The following is a 24205-nucleotide window of genomic DNA, read 5'->3' as shown; positions in this document are numbered from 1 at the left end:
CAATTGAGGGTATTGCACTAAGAATTCAAGGTTTGTAGTTGTCCCATAAATGTAAAATCGTTGTTCCCAACTTTGATTTCTACTTTAGCGATACATATCGAAACTTATATTTCACCTCGATTTTATATTTTCCATAGAGTATCAGTACATATCGATAGTGTATTGGTGCATATCGGTATGTATCGTAGGATATATATTGATACGAAAGGATTTTAAAAATTCCATTATCTTATCGGTGTGTATCGTTTTGATCGGCTAAATTTAAGATACATATCGGAGGGTATCATATCGGTATCGAAGATACTTTAAACCATGTGAGTTAAGCGGTCAGAGTGGGGATCTATATATCAAAAAGGAGAGGAAACTTCAAATGAAAGGACAAAACCTGAAGTGTTAAGTCTGTAAAAAATCCAAGTAAACTATTAATTAACAAAAAGAGGGGAATTACATCCAAAGGTAATGTATTATATATTGTACAACTTAGTAATTACCAATGATCAGGATCAAAGTGATTTTTGCAACAAAATGTCCAAATGGGTGGGCTCTGTCCATATGTAAAGAAGGTAAAGAAGCCAGAAAAATCTGAATGTATACACATACTTATGCGTGTTGACGTGTTCCAGCACATTGGTCACCCATGGGTAGGCTCTAAATAGCTTCAATTCCTTAATCTTATTAAAGGTGAGGGCTAAAAGCTGGAAATTAGAATCAACCAGCAGAGACACACTAGCTTTGATGCATAGTGGATAATCTAAATAAAAGGATGGTTGTTCTATAATATTAGGGATATAATAACAGATATAGTTCATTATTGAAGTAATGAACTAAAAGATACAATAAGATAGAAGCAATTATGATGTAGATCACAGCATGAAAAAGAAGAGGACAAAAATAAAATAAAAACAATGTTCACGAGATACTGTTCACATGAACAGTGATTTGGTCCATATTGTTCCCTTTTAATCTTATTTTCCATTTTTTATTTTATTCTCCTTGTTAGCAAGCAACTTTTCAGTTTAGGAAAGTCCTTATTTAGGAAGTAGTTTCTTTTTTCTAATTAGTTTCCTATTCAATTACTTTTCTTTTTATGAAAGTTTCCTTTGGCTTAGCCTATTTAAAGCCAGCCATTGTAAGCTTTTATACACAAGTTGAGTTAATGAAATTTGAAGTTTTTCTTCATGGCTGAGAGATTCAGTTGAGGCGTGTGATGCCTAAACTATGAGAGGGTGAGAGGCTCAATCCTATCTATGTTCGTCCCCCTTTCTCCCCTTCCATCAATTATTTTTCTTTTCTTTTCTTTTATTATTTTCTGTGCACTGTTGAGGTCATCCGACACCTGCTGAGGCCTTCATTGATCTTTTCAAGTGCTACTGATTGCTGCTGTTGTTCAAGGCCACACAAGTCCCTGCAGCAGCCACATAAATGACTTTTTTGGGTTGCAATCGACCCCTGATCTCTAAGCTTCTGCAGTCCACCTTTTGGATCTCATAGGGTCCATACAAGGACCACCCGATCAGAAAATCAAGCCCAGCAGGAACCTGCAACCTTTTCCTCATCCGCGACCTAGGTCCAGGTTAAATCTCTGCAACAGGCCATCGGTTTAAGCCAGAATTTTGAGGGTTTGTTTCTCCCCTTAAGAACCACCTTCGACCTCAATTTCATGAGCACCTGGGCTGTGGTTTGTAAGTTACAATATTTATCCACTTTGACCTAATTTCGGAAGGGGAGTACTTGATAGAACTCAATCAATAAACAATAATACGTGAAGGGTCTAGCCACTAGGCAAGATTCCAGTAAGGAGACCTAGAGGCCTTTGAACCTAATCCCACCATACTATAGCCCTGGCCATTAAACTTAGTCCAGACCATTCAATCAGTAAGGCACTCAATGGACAGGAAACTAAAATATAATCATATTTGTCAAGGATCGCCTAGGCACCACCATGGCGTCCTGGCAGAAAACTAAGACCAAATTGATAGTATGATTTACAAGAGTCATGAAAGGCGTCGCCTTGTGAATGACTTGAGGCCAAGTCGGTCACCTTTCGTTACTCTATAATTTTATTTTTTTTAAATGTTTTCCACTAACTGATTCTATTTTCTATATTGTGATTGGCTGGTGTAGCTTAATTCTATACATGCACCTACACGTTACAAGTCTATAAAAGCAAATAACTATTCATTTTTCACTCAAACCCTCGACTGTTTACATACCTTGGTCGTTCGGGAGAAGACGGGAGAACAGACCACTGTCTCCAACAACTTTCAACCATTGATTCCGGCTCCAGCTACTGCTCCTCCAGTGATTCTGGCTCCAGCAAGGTATGTATAACAGTTAGTTTTCTTCTTCTTCTATATCTTCATTGACTTGATTCATATATCCTACTTTAGAGTTAATATCCAATGATTTCAGATCTGAAACATTGATGGTCGATTTGATTTTTTATGACTTGATGAGTTGATGTGGCTTAATGTTGATTTTGATGACTTGATGTTGACTAATGTTTATTTTTTATGTTATAGGGCATATATTCTAGCACACTAAATAATGTTAGAAAATAGTGGAAATAAAAAATAACAAATAGGCGTCTTGGTTGCCTAGGTGGCGCCTTTTCACCATATCAATTAGCCACCCCTGCACCGTCGTTAGTCCTGTTATTACTTATTACTTCATTGACTTGATTCATATATCCTACTTTAGAGTTAATATCCAATGATTTCAGATCTGAAACATTGATAGTCGATTTGATTTTTTATGATTTGATGAGTTGATGTGGTTTAATGTTGATTTTTGATGACTTGATGTTGGTTAATGTTGATTTTTTATGTTATAGGGCATGTATTGTAGCACACTAAATAATGTTAGAAAATAGGGGAAACAAAAAATAACACATGGGCGTCCTTTTCACCATATCAATTAGCCACCCTCCACCGTCGTGACGCCATGACAACTATGAATATAGCTGTATGAACTCCCTACATGCCATTACTGAAATCTCACTGTTCTTCCCTCAGAAAGTTTTATTTTCTTTGGGTTATGTCTATCCGTAATACATTAACACTAATTAATTGCATCCAGGATGATTATTCAAGCTATATATGTGTGACACTTCACATTATTGCACCTGAGAAGCACTATGTACTGTCAAGAAAAACATAATTGTAACACAAGGCCACAGTTGGCATACCTTTTCTTAATCCAGGGGATACATCTTCTCCTCTGAAGACAAGAGGAACATCAACCTTCAATAAAGCATGAGATGGGGCTCTTAAAAATGTAACATTGAGCACTCTATCTGTGCCCGCATGGAGATGAATCTGACGGAACAATTTTAAGTAGCAAGTTAAAAGCAGAAAAGGAATTAAATTACACTCAAGTTTAATGGAACAGACCCACCCAATACACAAGGGCCACAAAGATTATCACTTATCCCCTACAGTAAAGCTCATGTCACTCTACAGTTGTAGATTTAATCAACTAGCCTTGATCCTTTCCTCCCATTACAGCCCCCATTCTAAGACATCATATAGAACAATGAATTTTATTGTAAAGCAACATGGTGAAATCACAGACCGCAAGTGCAACTTAAGAAGCCCACCAGCAGGGCAAATTAAAAGCGTGTACATGCTACAACCAAGATTAGATATCGAGGGATAAGACAAACAAATATCACTAAGATATCATTGTTCTACTTATTTCAGAACCATGTCAGAAATACATAACAAGAAGCTCCCGTTTTGATGGTGACAACAAGTCTCACCGAATAAGAAAGGAATTTAATCCTACTTTGTAAACAATAAAATAGGAGGACATAATGACACATACGAATTCTACACCTTATTTACATCCTATACTTTTACTATGTAACTCTTTTATCTGCATTCAGCCATTCTAGTTTTTGATTTGTCCACTCTATAATTGAATGTATGAACTTCAAAGAAAGAATGATATTCTAGTATCAGTCCCGCTTCACCTGCAAGGGGTGGACCCAGCACAAGTCCCGTTTTAGCAGGGTGCTAATCTCAAACTTCAATCTGTGTTCACACAAGCAGATACCATCACACAGACAATGGTCACTTGATAAAATAAAAATTCCTGCTGAGTGCAATACATAATTTTTTTTTCCAACTAGTCTCTCATTATCTAGATGTAAATATCATCCCCATCCCTCAGGAAAGACTCCCCTAACTCTTTAAATGTTTAACTGTTTACGTCATCTTCAACAATGGACTTCTAAATGTAAGTATCCACGTTACAGGAATTAAATTCCACATCCTCTCTCTGTTTGTGGGGTGGGGTGCTAGTAAGAACAACAAACCCACCCCCAAATTAAATATTTCTGATAAGTTAGCCACATTACTTCCAATCGCAAATATTTCAGAATCTCAACCTAAATGTCCACCATGTTTATCAATCACCGAATACTGCAGAGTGTATGAGTGAAATGTTTTCATTTCTGTTCAGTGGTTTGCCACAAATTAAGCGATGCTAGCAAACTTGGTTACCCTACAAAACGTCTAAATTGATTCATATTCCTCACAAAGTGACCTTGCCCCCTCCCCCCTCATTTACTTCAAAGTTTACCACCACTCTCAGAACAAAACATAAAGTGTAAGAATGTCAACCTTGCGAAAATGATACAATACAATTACTTCTCCGTATAAACACAATTAAAAATCAACAGTGCAAATTAGCAGGAAATCAAGGCCTTACCCATCGAGGTAATACGCGAACCTTCTCAAGGACATCTTCGGAGTCGAACGTTGGTCTAACCTCGAGATCAAAGAGGCTGGAGAGGAAGAAGGATCGGCCCATATGATTGACGAGTTTTTTTATCTGATTAGTATGCACCGAGATGAGTCTCTTGTTCCCACCGTGCTGTCCATCTTCTTGCTCGAAAACGATGCTCGGTACCCTACCAGCTTTCCTCTCTTTCGCCGCTATACTTTTACCGGAAGTACTGCGAGGGATAGCAAGTATCGTCTCCGCATATTTGGGGTTTGGTTTGGGGAGGCCTTCCAAGTATGTGAGAGGGACTTCGGGTTCGTGAAGAACAGCTGCAACTGCTGCTTGGGAAAAGAACCGGAATTGTGTGGTCTTTGTGAGCAGAGGCCGATGGATCCACATTTGCTTTAGAGGGAAAAGAAGTAAAACATAAAAATTAGTCCAGCATCTTAGGAACATCCCCTTAAAAGGGGTTGTGCTACATTGATTTGTCTATAAAACAACTCTATTTTCTTCTTATCGAAAAGGTATCTTTTTGATCTTATTTCGTCTCTTACGTTGCATAGTTGCAGGCGGATTGTGAGTATGTCTGCACTAGAAACCAGAAACCTTGTGGTTCCCCTCAAATCTATGGTGGTGAAGCCTCCTTCTCATCCTACTTATGATCTCAAAGGCATCATCAAACTCGCCCTGGCTGAAGACGCCGGTGATCTTGGTTCGAATCCTTTCTCTTTATGAATTCATTCATTCATTTCTGTTGTTGAATTCTTCATACATTTGATGTGGGTTGCGGATTTTGTTCGGAAGATTGATTGATGAATGAAGAACCCCTTGGCTGGTTTAAGCTGTAAGTTTCAAACACTCTATTGAGAGGTATCAGTGGTTTCAATTGGCAGGAGATGTGACTTGTATGGCCACAGTTCCTGTTGACATGGAAGTTGAAGCACATTTCTTGGCGAAGGACGATGGGGTGATTGCAGGAATTGCTCTTGCAGAGATGATATTTGATGAGGTTGATCCTTCCCTGAAGGTATGCAGCTGCTGAAATTTTGATTTTGAGTAATGGGTAATGTATAAAATCAATGCCTTCAGTGCTTCTTCTATATTTGATTTAAATTTTTTCTTTTTATCAGGTTGAGTGGTATCAGATGGACGGGGACTATGTTCGGAAGGGGATGCAGTTTGGTAAAGTATATGGTGAGAGTCTTAGGATATGTCCTTACTAAAATGCTTCTATCTTGTATTTCAAGGGGTATTTACGAGATGTTCTCTTGGCATACAAAGGACGAGCACACTGCATTGTTGTGGCTGAAAGGGTTGTACTCAACTTTATGCAGAGGATGAGCGGAATTGCAACTCTAACCAAGGTTCATTCGTCTTCTCGTGCCACAGAGAGAGAGAGAGAGAGAGAGAGAGAGAGAGAGAGAGAGAGAGAGCCCATTGGCATGATCTGGCATAGATCATCTCTTGTCAACCTTCTGCCTGGGTTTAATGAATGCTAGCACTTTCTGAAAGTTCAGCTTTCACAGATCCTAGTGTTCTTTCAGCCTTGCAAATACCTCATGCATTAAGTTTGAAACTTCTATGCATAGTATATTGATATCCAGGTTGGGAAGAAATTTACAGTGGAATCCTATGTATACTTATTACCATTGTACTGTTCATGGTTTTGTTGAATCCAATTTATTTGAGTGGTTTTATGCTAACTATGTTTTCTCTATACCAAGAAGAGATTGAAATGTTCATCTTTCTTGTAGGCAATGGCAGGTGCTGCACACCCTGCATGCATTTTAGAGACAAGGAAAACTGCCCCAGGTTTACGTTTGGTGGACAAGTGGGCGGTGCTGATCACTCCTCTTGTCTTCTATAATTTCTTTTCATTTTTGGCATTCATTTGGTTGAACTTCCCTACGATCATCTTTGACAGGTACTAATTGGTGGAGGGCAGAACCACAGGATGGGTTTATTTGATATGGTGATGATAAAGGACAATCATATTTCAATAGCTGGAGGTGTTGCAAATGCCATAAAATCCGTGGACCTGTTTTTAGAGCAAAGAGGTTTTCAAATGGGCGTTGAGGTTGTTCCCCGAACTCTTAAGGATGATCTGGTCTATATTTGTGAAGTTTAACAAGCTATTAATATGTTGGTCGAGATTTTCTCATCAAATCCTCAACCCAGCCTTATATCCTGTTCCAACCTCAGACTATCTAGAGCAGTATATTTGTCAAGACTTGTCAAATTATTTCTCACTAACTCTCTCTATGTGCTCTTTGGCATCCCCTAATCCTTTTAGAGCCTGAAATTTTTGCACAATGTCACTGATTATGACTATTCCAAAGTTCCCACATATTTTCGTACTCTTTACTTCTGACACATTCATCTCATCATCCCTTTCTAAGCCATGATCATTCTGAGGGGATGTGTCTTTTCTTGGTTGCCAAGTATGCTGCTCTATAAAGAGTGAATTGCCATACTTGTAATATATGAATTTGAAGTTTAAATTTCGTTCAGTTCATTTTTGGCTGCACTGCTTGGCTTATGCAACTGCTTCTTATGTTATTTGTCCACTCATTTTCTATGTGACTCCCTTTCTCGAATATCTACTAGCCAAGCAAAATATATCCAATATTGACATGCCTTTTCTCTCACATCAGGTTGAAACCAGGACACTTGAGGAAGTGAAAGAGGTGTTACATTATGCATCACTGTCAAAAACTTCCTTGACCCGGATAATGTTAGACAACATGGTTGTCCCATTACCTAATGGAGATGTGGATGTGTCAATGCTTAAAGAAGCTGTTGAATTGATAAATGGAAGTTTTGAGACTGAGGTAACTCCTAATATTCACTCTTATTTACATCAGCTTTCATTCTACTCCTACAATTTATCCAAGGTATGCTGCCGCGATTTAGCCAAGGAACTTACTCTTTACAATTTTCTAGCATAATGAAAAGGTCTTCCATTCTAGTACATGGACCAGTATTTTATTGGTGATCCTGGAGAACAGCATTATATCTGAGTGTTTTTAAACCTTATATCTAATATTGCCTGCCCCTGGATGAAATTGTATTTTTGGGGGTCTATGGTAGAGGCATTAGAGTTGCCCCACTCCCCTCTCAAAATATGGTTTCTCCCCCCGGTTTATCAAGGGATCTTCATCCCAAAAAAAGGGGGAGAATTGACAGGTGGCCTTGAAAATTCATTCTCTGTTTTCTACAGTGGAAATTACTCAAGATTTGGATTAGGAGGCGCATTATATTTTGGACCTTGTGCACATTTTCCTTGTTGGATCTCAGGCCTTTTTTTCCCTCTCTTGTAATAATGAAAAATACTCTGAAGACTAATGGAGTCTAATGTTCTATAGTGACTGTAGAAACACTTTCACACCCTGTTAACATATTTCAGAAGCCACACTTGATAAATCAGCTCCATGATCCACTAGTTATTGCTAATTGCATTTGATGTTAGTGATTATTTCCCTTGTATCTTATTTTAACCTACATGTTCTATGAATGATAGGCATCTGGTAATGTTACTCTTGGAACAGTTCACAAGATTGGACAAACCGGCGTAACCTACATTTCCAGGTAATTGGCCACTTTTCTTGTATGTTTAATTACTGGTTGAGTTCTTATCTTTTCATGTCTACAACCTGGCCCATTTGATTATTAGAGGGATGAACCCAATCTGGAATATGAACCATAAAAGAAAATACCTATTTAGTTGTATGACAGAAAACTTGGGCTTAAAAAAAAATCAGGTCTATAGGTTTATCTTGAACAAAAGCTTTGTACTTCTCTATGCCAGAGTTTTTTTAAGAGTTTTAGAGCTATTGAGCTTGGAATATCCCAGACCTCTTCTCTACTCTTCTCTACTGTTCTATTCTCTTTTTCTTCTTCTCCATTGATTACAAGGGTTAGTTCCTGCAATTTTCTTCTCTCTTCATTTAAGTTTCTTGTTCTGATTCTGTTCTTAGCATAAAATCCTTTGTTTTCTGGTTTCTTGAATTCCGACTCCAACTAGGATTTTTTGGAACTTCAAACCTAACCATTGGATTTCAATTCTGCTTCCATACTTTAGCAATTATCTGAACCTGCTTACGGTTTCAAAATTCAAACTTAAAACTGATTTTATGTTTTCCTACTACAAGTCTGATTTCAGTTTAAACGATTTTCCAGTTCTATTTTCTAATTTGATCTCAGATTCTAACTATCATTCATAGTTGTCATGGTGTCTAGGTGACCCAAGGCATTGGAGGGGGCCTAGATGCAAGATGACACCAACAAGGTGACCAAGGCACTTGGATGCCTAGGCGACACATTGACAAATCCTATCATTAGGCTTGTTAATTGGTTACTTAAATCAAATTCTAATCTGGTTTTTTTTGTAACCTTCTATAAAAATTCTCAGATTTGGGAGTCCTTTTTCATTTAGGAATCTTCTGATACTAAGAATCTGACCATTGGATCAAGCCTGGTTTCTAATATTATATTCTTCCATCCAATTATAGCATTTGACCAGAATTTTGCCTGAATCTGATTCCTTGATTCTTTGTTATTAAAATTCTTTGAAAATATGGTTTTATTCCTTACGTGCAATCCTGTTGCAAGCTTATCTCCCACTGGACCTCACTGGGTCGAGATTAGCGCTGCGTTACGTAGTCCTGGATGATGTCTGTTTGTGAACCACAGTGATACAAGAGAAGGAGTCTATCTGAGATGACAATAGTGGACTAATGGGAGGGTACTTAGATTTCCGTACAGATTTGCTTTCATGTAATATTTATGCAAAAGACAGGAACACAAAGGAAGAATGTTGAAAGAGAGAGCATAATGGGTTGTTAAAGGGGCTTAGTTATTGGGGTTGGTCCTATTCGTTGGAACTTTTCACATGAAAGTGTCTGCTGTCAGGCTCAAACCTGTGCCATCACGCTGGCAGCTTAAGCTGTTACCATTGAACCAAGCAAAATCCCTTTTGGGACCCAAGCTGAAATGGCCATGAAAGCAAATTCTACTACTGACTACTGAGCGCAGAGGTTGGGTAAAATGAGGTTAAAAATTGGAAGCTTAGTACTTGTATACCACTCTCACAGTCTCACATTAGAAGCATAGTTGTCACGGCGCCTAGGCGACCCAAGGTGCTGGAGAGGGTAAAAACATAAGGCGACACCAACAAGGCGAACAAGACACCCGCCTAGGTGCCCAAGTCGACTAAGGCGCCTGGACAACTATGATTAGAATTAGACAGTGCGATGTTTCTGTTACAACTTGGATTATTCTTTGCAAAATGACCCATTGCATTTGGCTTCAATAAGTTTTCTTCTTTTCATTTTTTTTTTCCGGGGGAGGGTGATATTGTCCTCAAACTCTGACCTAGCAAAGTATTAAATTTGTGTGTTTCCTTTAAGGATCAGTTTTGGGTCCTTGTGTTTTCCTCCCTTTTATGTTCAGCTCTCTATTTGCTTCATACAATTAACAGTGTTCATGTATTTGACTTTGCAGTGGTGCTTTAACGCATTCAGTGAAGGCGCTTGATATCTCCCTCAACATTGATACAGAGCTTGCACTTCAAGTTGGAAGGCGTACAAAAAGAGCATAATTGTTTTCCTTAATTGGTGATATGGACTTTCTCACAGTATTCCATCAGGATTCTGCTCTATAGAAAAGTGGGTGAGGATCACCCTTAGAAGCTCTCAATGCTGCACTGATATTCGCAGTGGAATTGTAATAAATAGAAAATATGATAAAGTATTCTTTTTCTCATTCTAGTCAATCACAATGTAACTGATTGGGGAGCTTGTTCCCCAACTAGATTGGTCCCTTGTCAGTTAAAAATGGTAATTTTATTCGTTTTGTACTCTTTTTTTCTTTTTTTTAATGAAAATGTTTTGTACTTACTGAAATCCACATCCTATCTGTAGATTACCTGTGTTTCCAAAACATCATTTGTTGTGGGAGTGTGTTAATGATATCATCTTATCCAGAGTAAGACTTTCAAAGGTGGTGCATTATGCCCATTTTGTAAGTTCACAGTAAAGTTTTACGGTATGAGTTCTTCTCTTGCCCATTAACCTAAAGACTATGGTTTACCTTGGATCTTTGCATTAGAACAGATAGGATAATGTCACATTATCTCCTCTGATGATATGCCGACGGCATACCTAGAAGATTGTGGTTTTCCAGAATAGATCATGGAACCCGAACCGAATTCTTAACTTGGTGGGGGAAATGGTGGTGTGAATCATGTTGCAAGGATACTGAACAACAAGATGATAGTTTGTTGGGGTATAAGTGAAGGTGAAGATCTAACTTCAGCATAAGTGTCCTTTCAATCTCTGTTGGACTCTCACATTTCATATACAGAGTTAAGTAGACAAGCATGTAATATGGCACACTTATCTGTATGATACTGATTACTGATGGAAGCTTTGATGAGGCAACTGGTAAGGCATTTCAGTGTTCAGTACCATTAAACTCTGCCATATTTGGAAATTGTTATAGCAAACACCAACAAATACGAAAATAACAAACACAGATCTGCACAATACACAGAGATTTAACTAGGTTCACACACCGATGTGGTGTGCTATGTCCTCGGGCGAAGAAGATGTTTTACTATGTAGAAGAGAGGTTACATCTAAACAACGATGAGAAAACTCACTCTGAAAACCTTGGCTCGAAAAACCCCCAACTACTTGCTCAATAAGACAATAGTGCATTATATATTCCTCCAAATCGCGGGTCGATCCATTGGTCTAACCTTTCTATTTCTATCATAGATCTCAAAAAAAAAAAAAATAATAATAATAAATAAATAAATAATAAAAATTCCATGCAAGTCGTCACCAAATATATGTCAGAATGGGTCATCTTTCAAAACGAGTCAAGAATTCGAGACAAACTTAACAAAAATCAACCACAAGATCGAGATCATGCAAATCAACACCAAAAGCTGAACTTCATTGTGTTAGCGGTTCTCCAAGTAGCTCAAGAGGAAAAACATGCAAGGAGTGCTCATTAGTCATTACCATAGTTAAAAAGATTGTAATGTTTGTTTTGTTCCCCGAGATCTAAACTTCCCAACCCATACTCTGGCTAGGAAAGCGAGATTAGAATCTCTCTACTGCTTAGGAACTGTGGATCCTATGGAAGTTTTCAATCTTTCGTAGTAATATTATTAAGTTCTCCTCGAAAAAAAGTACAATCAACAGAAAAAATAGAACTAGAGTGTGTTTTAAAAATTGAGATTGGATTATTATCATCTTTGTTTCTGATTGATCCAAATCTACCAATTGGATTCTCACGCATTGACTCTATTTTGGTTCTAATACCATTTGTTAGTGACTTGGGTATAACTCAACCTTAAAAACTCACCATTTTAATGAAAGGTTGCCCAAGTAACAACTAAGTCTTTCGGGCTACTCATTTCCAATGTGGGCTTCTTTCATGGGACCCAACATTGTTGTACTAACGTGAAAAACCCCCCATCTCTTCAATCATCCTCTGATTATCCGTTTCACCTCCTCCAAACTTCAAACGAATCACCTCATTTCGAACTTACCATTGAGCAAGGTCAACTGGTTCATCTTGGTTTCCTTGCAAGTTAGATTCTCTACCTTTTTTCTGCTGGATTAACACGGTCATCGTCTTCTACCTGAGGAATTGTTGTTGCCAGAGAAAGCTGCAGAGCCCTGGCTGGTCAAAACTGAAACTGAGGTTTCCAAAGTTATGAACGAAGTGCAGAGTTGATAGGGACCCCACACACACAGCCTTCTTCGAAGATAAGAACCTATTTTTTGGTGCCTCGTGTACCACTCAGGAGTGCCCACGTGGCATGACATCTGAAACGTCTCTCTGTTCTTGAGGTCCCTAACGGTTTTTAACTACATTCCAAATGAGCTCCAGTTTGCTTCCAGGGGAAGGATTTTTTGCAATTCGTTCTCTCATCCTCAAATTTGCAGAACAATGACTGTGGAAGTTGCTAAATTGGGGTTTCATTGGAATTCTTCTTTGTTGTCCACACCATTTGCTCCAAGAAGTCGACTCAAGCCACAAAATCCCTTTCAATTTTCTCCAAGGAAGCTCTTGGTACCACCTCTTTCGTCGTCACTGGTCGAAGAACAACCTCTTTCCTTCACTGAACCAGAAAATTTTCTCATTGATGCTCTAATAGGGGTTCAAGGAAGAGGACGCTCTGCCTCTCCTGAGCAACTCGAGGTTATAATTTACACTTCTCTCTTTCTCAAAACTTTAGTTGTACTCTTTTTGGGCAATACTTACTGGACTTCCAGGAAATTGGATGGAATAAAGTACTTCTATTTCTTTTTTTTCTGGGAAAATTTTATGCCTTTCCTGAGCAACTCTAGCTTATAATTTACACTTTCTTTCTCAGAACTTAAAATTGAGTTTTAATGTTATTGGGCAAGACTTACTGCACACTCAGGAATTTGGATGCAATAAACTACTTTTTTTTGGGGGAAAGAATATTATGCTACTTCTTATTTTGATCTTTACGCAGGAGGTTGAAGGCGCTGTGCAAATTCTTGAAGGTTCAGAAGGTGTACCAGATCCTGTGAGTGATTTCACATTGTTTTTTTCATTGACAAAATCAACTTAGCTCAACAAACAAAGAATTCCAACCATTGGGGTCAGCTATAATATTTCCTGTTCCACCATTGTCCTCTGCGACATCAGGATCACCTTTTGATATGGTCATTGGTAGCTAAAGTTCTTGATATTGCACACTTGAAAGCTGAAATGCTTGGACTAATGATCGGGAGATCTTGGTAAATAGAAAGATGATTGTCAATGGTAGCAAAGGCAACTCTTAAGAATTGTTGGGAATCTTCAAGCATGAAAGAAAGTGAACCATCAAAGTAGTACCTTTGAGTACAGCTGATATTGACTTCATGTAATAACTTCAACATCCCATAATAAGTGCATTAGAGCTTATGGCGTAGGGATATAGAAGCCCGGGACACCAAAGCAGTGTATAAATAGAAAGAAGTGCAATGAGATACTCTAAAACCCATAGTGCATGGTATAAAGAATGGCATGACATTGGCATCTTAGAGGTCATTATAATGTCCCGTATAGCAAATAGATACAAGAAGTAACTCCAACTGGCCAAATAAGTAGTACTTAATATGGATATATGTAAGATCAAACACCAAGAAACACGAATAATAAAGAGACAATAGATCCGTACGACACAGAGATTTAACGAGGTTCACACACCAGGGTGGTGTGCTACGTCCTCGGGCGAAGAAGAAGATGATTCACTATGCAGAAAAGAAATTACACCCTAACAGCGGCGAGGAAAAAACTCGCCCTGAAACCCTAGCTGCGTGAAAACCCTAGAATACAATGACTTTCTCAACGAGCAACAGTACATTATATATACTCCAAATCGTGGGTCAACCCATCGGGTCGCGGTCGATCCGGTTGAACATACACCCCCTCACACCCATACGAGATCAGTGATGGGCTCCGGGCTTGGGCCTATCGGCCCAACCCCTCTGCTTCCATCATAGATACCAAAAAATTTCCCATTCGGGTCGCCACCAAAATATGTCGGATCGGGTCAATCTTCAAAACAGGTCAAGAATTCGAGACAAACTTAACAATATACAAATGTAAATTTCCATTTAAGTAAGAAAATAAGTTTCTGGTCATGAGATTCACAAGCAACAACATAAGGAAGTTTTTAGTTGTTTACGGAACTCATTTACATGTGAGTCTAGGATCAGGACTTGGCTGGACATTTCCTATACAAACTCAACGTATCACCAGTCCTATTAATACATCGAATGAAGCAATGACTTTTTGGGCACAGACTTGATTATCATTTTCCTATGATGAATATCTTCTGAATTTCCCTTAAGAATGTCATGTTGTCTCTGATACACTGCAGACAAGCTCTGGTCTGATTGAAGGTCGATGGCAACTAATCTTCACTACAAGACCTGGAACAGCATCTCCAATTCAGGTTTATTATCCTTTACAATCTAGTTTGAGATTTTATCTATTCTCCATTTCATATTTTCAGCAGCTTCTGCATCCTGTTAACAGTCCTCATCAAGTTCTTATAATTTTCTTATATTTGACATTAAAATTCTATAAATTCAAATCTTTTATAATACCTAATATTTTTTTTTATTGCCTAAAAAAATTGAAAGATCAACGGAAAATATATTATTTTACTTTGAGATAAATCTTAATGATTCCAAGAAGTAAAGCTTATCTGGAAATTAGGAAAACAGGTCATGACTCATGTGAGGGATGATTTGAGTCAAGCTTAAGGCATGATGTTGGTGATGACATATTCATCATCTGATAAACGTAACTGGTGATTTATTTGTGCTTTTACTTTGTGATTAATAGCAAGAATTTGGAGAAGTAGATCCGGCATTTTGAATAATATATCTTTTTTTGTTTTAAGTTGCAAAGTTTTTTAGCACATTCTAGATGTAGCTCACATTGGAGTAGGGAGTTTCATTCTTTGGATCATTGAAAAGATTTGCATCTTTCCATGCAAAAATTTAGTAATGATTTCATGTCCACGTATAACATTGCAAGATGACCATTACACCTTTGATACCAAAGTTTAATTTTATTGGATGCGCTAGATGGCTTCTTCACTTATCCAGTCATCTCATACCCTAATTGTTCTACTACTTATTGACAGTTGGTCAGAGATGCAATGCCTTTGATTACAAATTGATATGTATTTCGTTAAAGAAAGATAAATTAGTATAACAACTTCAACCTGCTCCTGATTTTTGAAGAACTTAAGATGGGATTTATTCACATTATGAATTCGTTTCAGATTTGTTTCATTTTGTCCTTGATTAAGGTGATGATGGTTGCTTCACTGTCCACGTATCATGCAGAGAACATTTGTAGGGGTTGACTTTTTCAGTGTCTTTCAAGAGGTATACCTCAGGACAGATGATCCAAGGGTCTCCAATATTGTAAGATTCTCTGATGCAATAGGAGAGCTAAAAGTAGAGGTATGCCTTCCTCCTCAAAATTTTCAATGATTTGTATGAATTAGTCTTCTTTTGAGTATACCAGTATTCAGTTGCTTTCGACCTTCAAGTTTCATATATGAACCATGATCTATTAGCTGTCATGTCTCCTTATGGTCTTTCAGTCCAAACAAATATGAATTAGTAATGCATGCATAGATTTTCTTATGGCATAAAATGGATCAGAATAAAATCAGACCCATTGAGAATCCAAATGCAGACCAAGGTCCAAGTTCATCCGACTTATGAATTGAATATGGCTGGATTTTGATTCCTGCTGTACGCTTGGGAGAATTTTCCCACTGCATGAATTGTTGGAGCAGGGTTTAGTTCAAAAGCTTCAAATTGGTATGCTTCATCGAGAACTTATCATTCTACGACATGCTGAATCTTTGTTTTTTTCCAGGCAGCAGCATCAATAAAAGATGGAAAACGCATTCTTTTCCGGTTTGATAGAGCAGCCTTCTCTTTCACATTTTTACCATTTAAGGTCCCATATCCAGTGCCCTTTAGGCTTCTTGGAGACGAGGCCAAGGGTTGGTTAGACACTACATATTTGTCCCCTTCTGGAAACATCCGCATCTCAAGAGGAAACAAGGTTAGTAGAAAATAGTTTATTTAAAATTTACTGAAAGGCACTTGCATGACTTTCTATGTGGATAAGCATGGGTGCACAGACTTATCAATGTCAAAATATTAATAAACATTTGTTCAAAATTCATTCCTATTTCATTTGTAACTAAGGATATGCAGCAAATTCTCTGTAGTGCAGGGCACCACATTTGTGCTGCAAAAGAAAACTGGACCAAGACAAAAACTATTGTCCGCCATTTCTACAGAGTCAGGAGTGATAGAGGTTTGATATCTGTAAATAGCTCATCTATCGCAGAATACTTCATTATGAATGTTCACCTTTTGGTTAGGGTTCCCTCACTAAGCTGATTTTATGTGCTATATTATCTACAGGCTATTGATGATTTCATCTCTCAAAATCAGTCTCTAGCCAAAGAACAGCCAGAACTTCTTGAGGGTGAATGGCAATTAATATGGAGCTCACAGGTACCCACTACTAGCAGTTATCCTGTTTTAGTTTTCATGGAGTAGAAACTAAGTGGATGGATCCCCTTTTTTTTTTTTTTTGGGGGGGGGGGGTGTGGGTGGGGTGGTCTGGATAGGGTTGGTGCATTCTGAAACCTAAAGATCAGTTAGTATCATCTTTTATAAACCTATCATCTAGAGATCAGTGCCATGTTTTCATCCACATCTACATTAAAATTTGGTTGTATTGACATGTTTCACTTTTGAATGGTTGGTTCGCTGCTAATGTCTATTGATGTAGACATTAAAAGAAAATTCAGACGATTCTAAAAAAGAAAATTCTTGAAAAACATAAAATTAATTACGAAAACAGATGTAGCCAATGGTCATCATATTGAATTGTTCATTCTAAATAGACTTGTCTCACTTAAATCTTTCATTATTGATGCATTATGGTGATCTACAATTTCTTTTTTTGAGAAAAATGAGAAGCCATTAGCAACCTCCATTTTGTATTCTTGAAGGATTAGTTTTCTGCACATCTTTTTTACTTCATTTCCATATCTTAAGAATGCCAACACCTTCACTGAAAATGGAACTATCACAATTCTTTGTCACTGGGTCAATATGACACAAGTCATTAGTTTTTTTTTCCTATCCCAATCCCGATTAGCCGATCAAACCTGATATTGGCCAATCTTTGACGGAAGTTAAAGGGTATTGGCTAGTATCGACTGAACACGTGGATTGGGGCGTACCCGATGCATGAGGCTTCCGCATGTGCGAGATCTAAGGGGCGAGAACTACGCAGCCTTACCCCGAGAATGTCGAGAGGCTGTTTCAACTGCTTGACCACTAGTTGGTAAATCTGCCTGATTGGAACCCAAAATACTTAAATCCTTGCTGTAACACATGCCTACCGCTACAAGACACATCAAATATCAGTATAATGTATTCACATCGCTGTTTCCCATAGGAATTTAACTAAATTAAACTCTTTTATGTTGCAGACAGAGACTGACAGTTGGTTAGTGAATGCTGCCAATGGTCTCATGGGTAAGCAGGTAATATGCACAGATGAAGGCAGTGTTCCGAAGCCCAGCACTTGGTGGTCCTTAAAACGGGTGGATCAACCCCCAAACCTGTTATTGTCATCATAGCTTGCAACACAACCTCACTCGTGCTTGGGTGTCTATTAAACTAAAGCAATTTTCTTAGTAGGTGATCTGTGGAAGTGTGGATCAACCTTATGACCCACACCACCAAGCACTTAAAATGGGTTGAGGGTGTGCTGGACTTCAGAACATTGGACAAAGGCTGATATTATTCTTGGATTCTTAGCAAATGTTTACAGATGTTTCTCTCTATCGGATAATTAGTCAGCCTCTAATTTTGTTTAAATGGCTATCTTCTAGATTGTCAAGGAAAATGGACAGCTGAAGTTTCTGGTGGACATCTTGCTTGGGCTCAGGTTCTCCATGAATGGCACTTTTGTGTGAGTTAGCTCTCATGATATGCATAGCATGTAAAATGAATATCTTGATTCATAAAATTCGAGTTCAACTAAGTAGTTCAGCAAGCAACTAAATGCATGTTGAACACATTACATTTTATAAACCAGACTAGTTACATAGGTTCAAGGATAAGAAACTTTTAACACCAAAAATTCCAAATCATTATCTGAAAGAAGATAGTTACTTTGTTTGCTGGCTTACAAGGACATGTTTCTTAAGGTTCCCTTAATTTGTTTTGTATTGTACTCTGGCAGAAAATCTGACACCAACACGTACGATGTTACGATGGATGATGCAGCCATCTTGGCTGGTCCGTTTGGAGTTCCTATGGAGATGAAAACAAAGTTCAACATGGAGTTGCTGTAAGTCTTTTCCATGATACCACTGTATTCTATTTGTTAGACGACATAAAAAGGATAGTTCGTTTTAGATATACGCATTGTTAGATGATTTGTGTATCTTCTAAGTGATCTGTATTTTATTCTTGATCATGAACAAATGAATGAATGAATGTGAGAGAGGGAGAGAGGCAAGCTTGTTCATATTATGACCTTGCTGTCTTTTGCAGGTACACAGATGACAAGATCAGAATAACGCGAGGTTTTAACAAGATAATGTTTGTCCACTTACGTGTTGGCAGAACTAAGCATAAATAAATGAGAACCAACAAGACCTTCTTGGTTACCAAGCAGGAAAAAGACCCAATGTTTAGGGGACTCTACGGTTCTTTTCTCTAAACATTTCTGGGGGTACCTGAGCGTGTCTTTTTCAATGAAAGCTTTATTTCTTTGCTCAGTTACAAGCAAGAGTGTTGTATTGGGTCAAAAATGAAGCTATTATCCTAGGCTTTACTGAGACCTTGTGAATGAACTCTGGGTTATGCCTCCAAAAAATGTGTCTGAGGAGAAAAAAAACAATGACAATGTGAGTATTTCTTGTATGCTATTTAGTATGTCTGAATTAGGATCTCGCATCGTTGCATCATAAGTAATGCATAATATGTAACTTTAGATAAGCATCATTCAAGATGGGGTTTGGAGGCCGGGGGTGTTCCATCTCCCCAAGATTTACTTGAGGCTTGGCAGCAATTGTCTGAAGTGAAGAAACTCCATTCTGCAAATCTGGATCTGATGCTTAACCCTATCAAGCCTTTTCACTACCAAATCAGCTTGGGAGATAAAGCTCACCAAGTGGTGTGGGTTGACGTAGTGTGATTTTCTTGTAATATACCAAGGCAATCTTTCACCACTTGGAGAATCCTTGTAATTGCCCTACCTATTGAGGATCAACTGAGCTTCCACCATGTAGGGGTTACTCCCGTTTGTAGCTTTTGTTGGGCAGGTATGGAAAGGAGGGACCACCTATTCTTTAGAATTGTCAATTCTCCTTGTCTTTATGTTGAGATGTCTTACATCTTTACTCCCAGAATAGGAAACAAAGACGATCTCAATTAAGAGGTCCCTTGAGTTACACAACATCCCCATTTAAACTATTACCAAGCTTGCTTTCTGCACTACCATCCATCAATTATTGACGGAACAAAATTTCTGGCTATTCACGTATAAAACAAGGACTTATCCTCAGATTCAATCTGTATCAAAGATGATGCTCAAATCAGGTTAGGGGCAAAATAATATGTACCCTGATCATTGGGGGGTTCAGGTAAGCTTGCTCTTGGACACAGACACACACACCCCTGATCATCTTATCAGAAAACATCTCACTTACCAGCTACAGGGTGCTCTCCAGACTTTCTTCCAAGATATTCTGGAACCCAAAATCAAGAATTTTCAAAATAAGCACATAGTAAGGAACTAGTTACTCCATATTATTGATGTTTCCAACCTAACATATATTACCTCTTTTTCCTTCTCCAATCCATTTTAAGGAATTACAGATTTCTTTCATCCTAATGACAATCAAAAATTAAATAAATTGGGGGGAACAAGTTCATACATCCAGCCATTCCAAACATGTTATCATGAAGAGGGTAGTGAATAAACTACATCTTCAAGAAGGGCTGCATACCCAATATTTGTGAATGCTGTCACAGTTCAAACCACCTGACAATTGATTACTTTCGAGATCCAACTGCACCATGTCACAACCAGTTAGCACAGCAGAATATGATCAGAAATGGATCTTGACTTCAGACCTGCTGGCTCTGGATATCTTCGTCTAATCCTCATCCAGCTTGTCACATATTGTTCGATATGCTGCACTGCAGAGTTTGAACTTCTCTTCTGCAATAGCCTGTCAACGCAATCCACTATTTTGTCAGCCACCAATGTTATAATGTCAATGCAACATAAAATAGGCACCAAATCTGTCAGTTGGGTATGCATACTGAAGCGATTCATCATTCACCAAGCAGTAATAAAAAAAAATAAAAAAATCAGCTGTGTGGAGTTGCCAAAACATAACTTCAAACATTTAGAATTGAGATAGCAAAGCTCTTTCACTTGTCCAAGGGTAAGGTGGGTTCACTGGAGTAGCCAGTAAGGTCCCAAATCCTATGTTTGGGTGGCCCAAGTTGCAAACATGTGCATGTGGAAAAACACAGAGCCTAAAAAAAAGAAAGAGCAACCCAGTGCACGAGCTCCCGCTACTGCAGGGTCAGGGAAGGGCAAATGTTCGCAGCCTTACCCCCTGCTACACAGGATAGTCTGTGACCAACATGTTGAAATAGTGCAACTTAACTGTTGCACCACAGGCTTCTCCACCCCCAACCCCCCAACCAAAAAAAAAACACACACACACACACACACACAGCCTCTCCCCCAAAATATGATTAAACACCTCCAGAAGGAACCACTGACAGGAAATCCACAGAACTAGACTTGACTGCATGCACACACACACAAATGTATATGGCCATCTCTTTGCTTTTAGTTATAGAGCTCATTTTGGTGTCCAAAAATTGTCCACAGGCCCATTGGATCTTTTATTTCAGGTTGTAGGCTTTCCAGACTATTCCAGGTATTTTCAGCCTGTTTCAGTTGAAACAGGGCTTATCATCCCATGTTTTAAAGTGGTTTCAAATTACAGGTTTGTAGCAAGACTCAAGCACAAAACCTCTTAAAGAGCACCAAAACCTGATCACTAACCCACCCACACTCTGCTCTCATTATCAATTTTCAAAATAATTTCATTTTGGTCCCCATAATGTGAACCTCAATGAAATTTGCTACTTTGGTTTGCATATAAAGAATTCCATAAAAATTACTGACAAGGTCAACTCTGCTTACCGACAAACTTCATGTAGCTCTAAAATTTTCACATATTAAAAATTTACTTGGAAAGAAATAAAAAAGGTTTGACAGTTAGCTTGAATTCCACAATAAATTATCTAAAAAGAAGGGGAAAAGAAGCACAGTGGCAGCCAGTCAATCAAGGTGTACCTTAGAAGAACCCTGATGACGATCTGGATGCCATTTCAGTGCACAGGCTCGATATCTGAAAATAAGTGACAATCGTTACAGTTAAAACATCCTTTAGAAGATCCAGATACAATGTGAACAGCTGACTGAAAATCTCTCTAATGGAAACATGCAGAGGTAATTGCAATGAAAAAGTGAAACCAAGAGAAAATTGAGAAAACTAACGCGCTTTTAACTTCTTCAAGCTTCAGAGGACCAGAAGCACTCAAACCAAGGGCCAGCCGATCAGAAGTTAAATCTGACTCAGAATTCTCATATTCAGTGGAGGTGTCATATTCATCTTCCAATCGGTATCTCCAATTCCAAGAGCTCCTATTCCTATTAGAGGAGTAGTCACTCCACCGAGGCATTTCTTCATTCATGAAGAAAGTAAAACGAAATATGGTCTCAACGTCTTCACCATCACTAGTACAGAACCTGAAACCCCTTCCTGAAAATGAGTAAAAAAGAGTACTACTGTTATGTATTGCAAATAAAGGAAAGCAACTATAGTTGTCAAAGCGACAAGGGAACCCAAGGCGATGGAGGGATGCCCAAGCGCTTAGGTGACCAAGGCGCCCTAGTGTTATCTTTTATTTCCCCTCTTTTCTAACTTTATTTAGTATGCTACATGTACCTTGTATCATAAAAAATCAACATTAAGCCACATCAAATCATCAGAAATCAACATTAGAGAAATATTCATTCCCTAGTAAGTTTGATTGGTCAAATGATTTTATTTTTATGTGAGACTTTTTGTATTAGGTAGAACACAAAACCAACTTTCCAACAAATCCAAGTTATATTGACAAAGTCATATTCTGGTCAAACTTATTTTAAGGTGCACAAATGCTATTAAAAATCGCCTGAGTGAAAAACAATGTTTTACCATGATAAGATCTATGAAATTTTCAGACTTGGGAAAAAACCCCAGCATTTGAAAGTTGAGTATCACCCCTACAACCAAAAGTCCCATTTTTGTTCTTGAACTCTTGGGGGGAGGGGGAGGATTGACTATTTATCCTTTTGGAATTTTATTTTTTAACTATTTTTATTGGATTAAAATAGGGAGTCTTTGATTTTTTATGAATAATATCTTAAGTAAATGATATTTGGCATAAATAAGTGCCAAACCTGGTGCGATACCATTTCGAGACACCTTGCAGTATGGCGAAAATAGCCTAGACACCAAGGCGGCACCTTGAAAACTATGAAAGCAACCATAAATAACACAATAATAAATCTAAGGGACCCGTTTGTTTGACCATGGCTAGTGGCATCCATCACTTAATCAGAAGAGTGGCAACAGGTCATTTCAAGACACAAGCATAAAGCCACTTGAGCCAAAGATGAATTCGTTAAATTGATTAAGTGAGTCTGCGCAAACACAACACAATGAAGTAACCCCAAGCCATAACAGAACAAGAACACAACATGACATGACCCAACATGTTTAATGAATCAAAACTTAAGGACAGCACAACATGACCCAAAACAACAAGAAGGTGATAAACAAGGAAAGGATTCCTAACAAAATGGTAAAAAACAGTCTAGACAGGTTAATTTCAGGATTGGAGGATTCAACATGGCAATCACCAGTCTTCACAAATTCACATTATTCATTTCGTGTTGACCTGCATTTGATTGAAGCTACAAATGGCTTTGATGGATCATGTTGTGTGAGATTGGCAGATTGCCTCGGGCATTCCCATATGGAAGATCTACACTAAACATGGTCCAAACCAGTGATGGCCTCCTTGGGCCCATTTGGCAAATGCAATCTCCACCCCCCCTCCCCCAGCGGGCGGAAACCCCCTCCAATAAGAGGGAGGGGGGGGGGGAACAAAAACAAAAAAGTGCAACTGTACAACAATCTTTAGATGGAAAACAGGACAGTAGATTCCACATTGTACGTTGATTAACATATATATTTGCATCGATCTTCAGAGATTTACAAGAGAAACACCGTAGATTTTTTGTTGGAAGCACATCATATATGCAGATAACAATGGTGAAAACGAAGGATTTCTTACTTCCAGAATGCTGAGGCCCCTGGTTATCATATCCAGTCCTTTGTGTTCCTTTAGTCCAGTATTGCCTTTTGACCCATGAGGTGCCTCTACTGGAAGATGAAGCACGTTGATCATCATCAGATTGCCAGCTCTGAAGCCCCACAATAGATCACAACAAAAGATGGTCAGAAATCTTCTAATAAAGAATTATAAAGGAGATTTTGAATAGTATGAAACATGATTTGTATTAGAATCAAAATAAGTTCCAAAAAGCATCTAACAGAATCAACACTACTTGCAAACTGCAGAATATTCAAATGTATGTATTGGTGCATGCAGTATGAATTGCTCATAGATAAATTAATAAATAATAAATATGAGTGTGAATGTGAATGTGATTGTGATGCCAAATAGAATAAATGAATTTATGCGTTCATAATTAAAAAAGAAAAAAAAAAAAAAAA

The 24205-nt window shown here is 38.2% G+C and overlaps 4 protein-coding genes across 4 annotated transcripts in view; 2 read left to right on the top strand and 2 right to left on the bottom strand.

Moving 5' to 3' along the window:
* LOC122068573 (50S ribosomal protein L25) overlaps positions 1-5138 on the bottom strand; it is a 9906-nt gene extending 4768 nt beyond the window's left edge. Inside the window, exons 1-2 of the mRNA XM_042632429.1 lie at positions 4714-5138; positions 3188-3317 (exon numbers count right to left, since the gene is read on the bottom strand). Coding sequence (XP_042488363.1) covers positions 3188-3317; positions 4714-5127 — 544 coding nt within the window. The 5' untranslated portion in view covers positions 5128-5138. The remainder of the gene's footprint in view (positions 1-3187; positions 3318-4713) is intronic.
* Positions 5139-5297: 159 nt separating this feature from the next.
* LOC122068575 (nicotinate-nucleotide pyrophosphorylase [carboxylating], chloroplastic) lies at positions 5298-10631 on the top strand (the record flags this gene model as incomplete). The annotated part of the gene is given in 9 exon segments (XM_042632433.1): positions 5298-5440; positions 5622-5755; positions 5859-5922; positions 6010-6092; positions 6483-6566; positions 6653-6805; positions 7383-7559; positions 8249-8316; positions 10231-10631. Coding segments are annotated over 9 exon segments (1003 nt in total), but the record flags the coding sequence as incomplete, so codon positions are not given.
* Positions 10632-12213: 1582 nt separating this feature from the next.
* Positions 12214-19294, top strand: LOC122068583 (probable plastid-lipid-associated protein 12, chloroplastic). The gene is made up of 11 exons (XM_042632443.1): positions 12214-12945; positions 13247-13300; positions 14642-14716; positions 15621-15740; positions 16165-16356; positions 16531-16614; positions 16725-16817; positions 17807-17860; positions 18212-18291; positions 18565-18672; positions 18879-19294. The coding sequence occupies exons 1-11, from the start codon at positions 12694-12696 to the stop codon at positions 18964-18966; spliced, it is 1200 nt and encodes a 399-aa protein (XP_042488377.1). The 5' UTR covers positions 12214-12693; the 3' UTR covers positions 18967-19294.
* An 820-nt stretch (positions 19295-20114) lies between these two features.
* LOC122068584 overlaps positions 20115-24205 on the bottom strand; it is a 7292-nt gene continuing 3201 nt past the window's right edge. Inside the window, exons 4-7 of the mRNA XM_042632444.1 lie at positions 23763-23892; positions 21916-22180; positions 21712-21766; positions 20115-20563 (exon numbers count right to left, since the gene is read on the bottom strand). Coding sequence (XP_042488378.1) covers positions 20489-20563; positions 21712-21766; positions 21916-22180; positions 23763-23892 — 525 coding nt within the window. The 3' untranslated portion in view covers positions 20115-20488. The remainder of the gene's footprint in view (positions 20564-21711; positions 21767-21915; positions 22181-23762; positions 23893-24205) is intronic.

The sequence above is a fragment of the Macadamia integrifolia genome, unplaced genomic scaffold (genome assembly GCF_013358625.1).
Source record: "Macadamia integrifolia cultivar HAES 741 unplaced genomic scaffold, SCU_Mint_v3 scaffold429, whole genome shotgun sequence".
Classification (NCBI taxonomy): domain Eukaryota; kingdom Viridiplantae; phylum Streptophyta; class Magnoliopsida; order Proteales; family Proteaceae; genus Macadamia; species Macadamia integrifolia.
The sequence above is the reverse complement of the archived record's forward strand: the minus strand, read 5'-3'. Positions and strand labels throughout refer to the sequence as shown.

Excerpts from the sequence above, each read along its gene's own strand:
- LOC122068583 (XM_042632443.1), top strand. The coding sequence starts at position 12,694 with ATGACTGTGGAAGTTGCTAAATTGGGGTTTCATTGGAATTCTTCTTTG. Across the intron at positions 13,301-14,641 it reads CAGAAGGTGTACCAGATCCT|ACAAGCTCTGGTCTGATTGA; the intron begins GTGAGTGATTTC and ends GATACACTGCAG. Across the intron at positions 17,861-18,211 it reads ATGGTCTCATGGGTAAGCAG|ATTGTCAAGGAAAATGGACA; the intron begins GTAATATGCACA and ends GCTATCTTCTAG.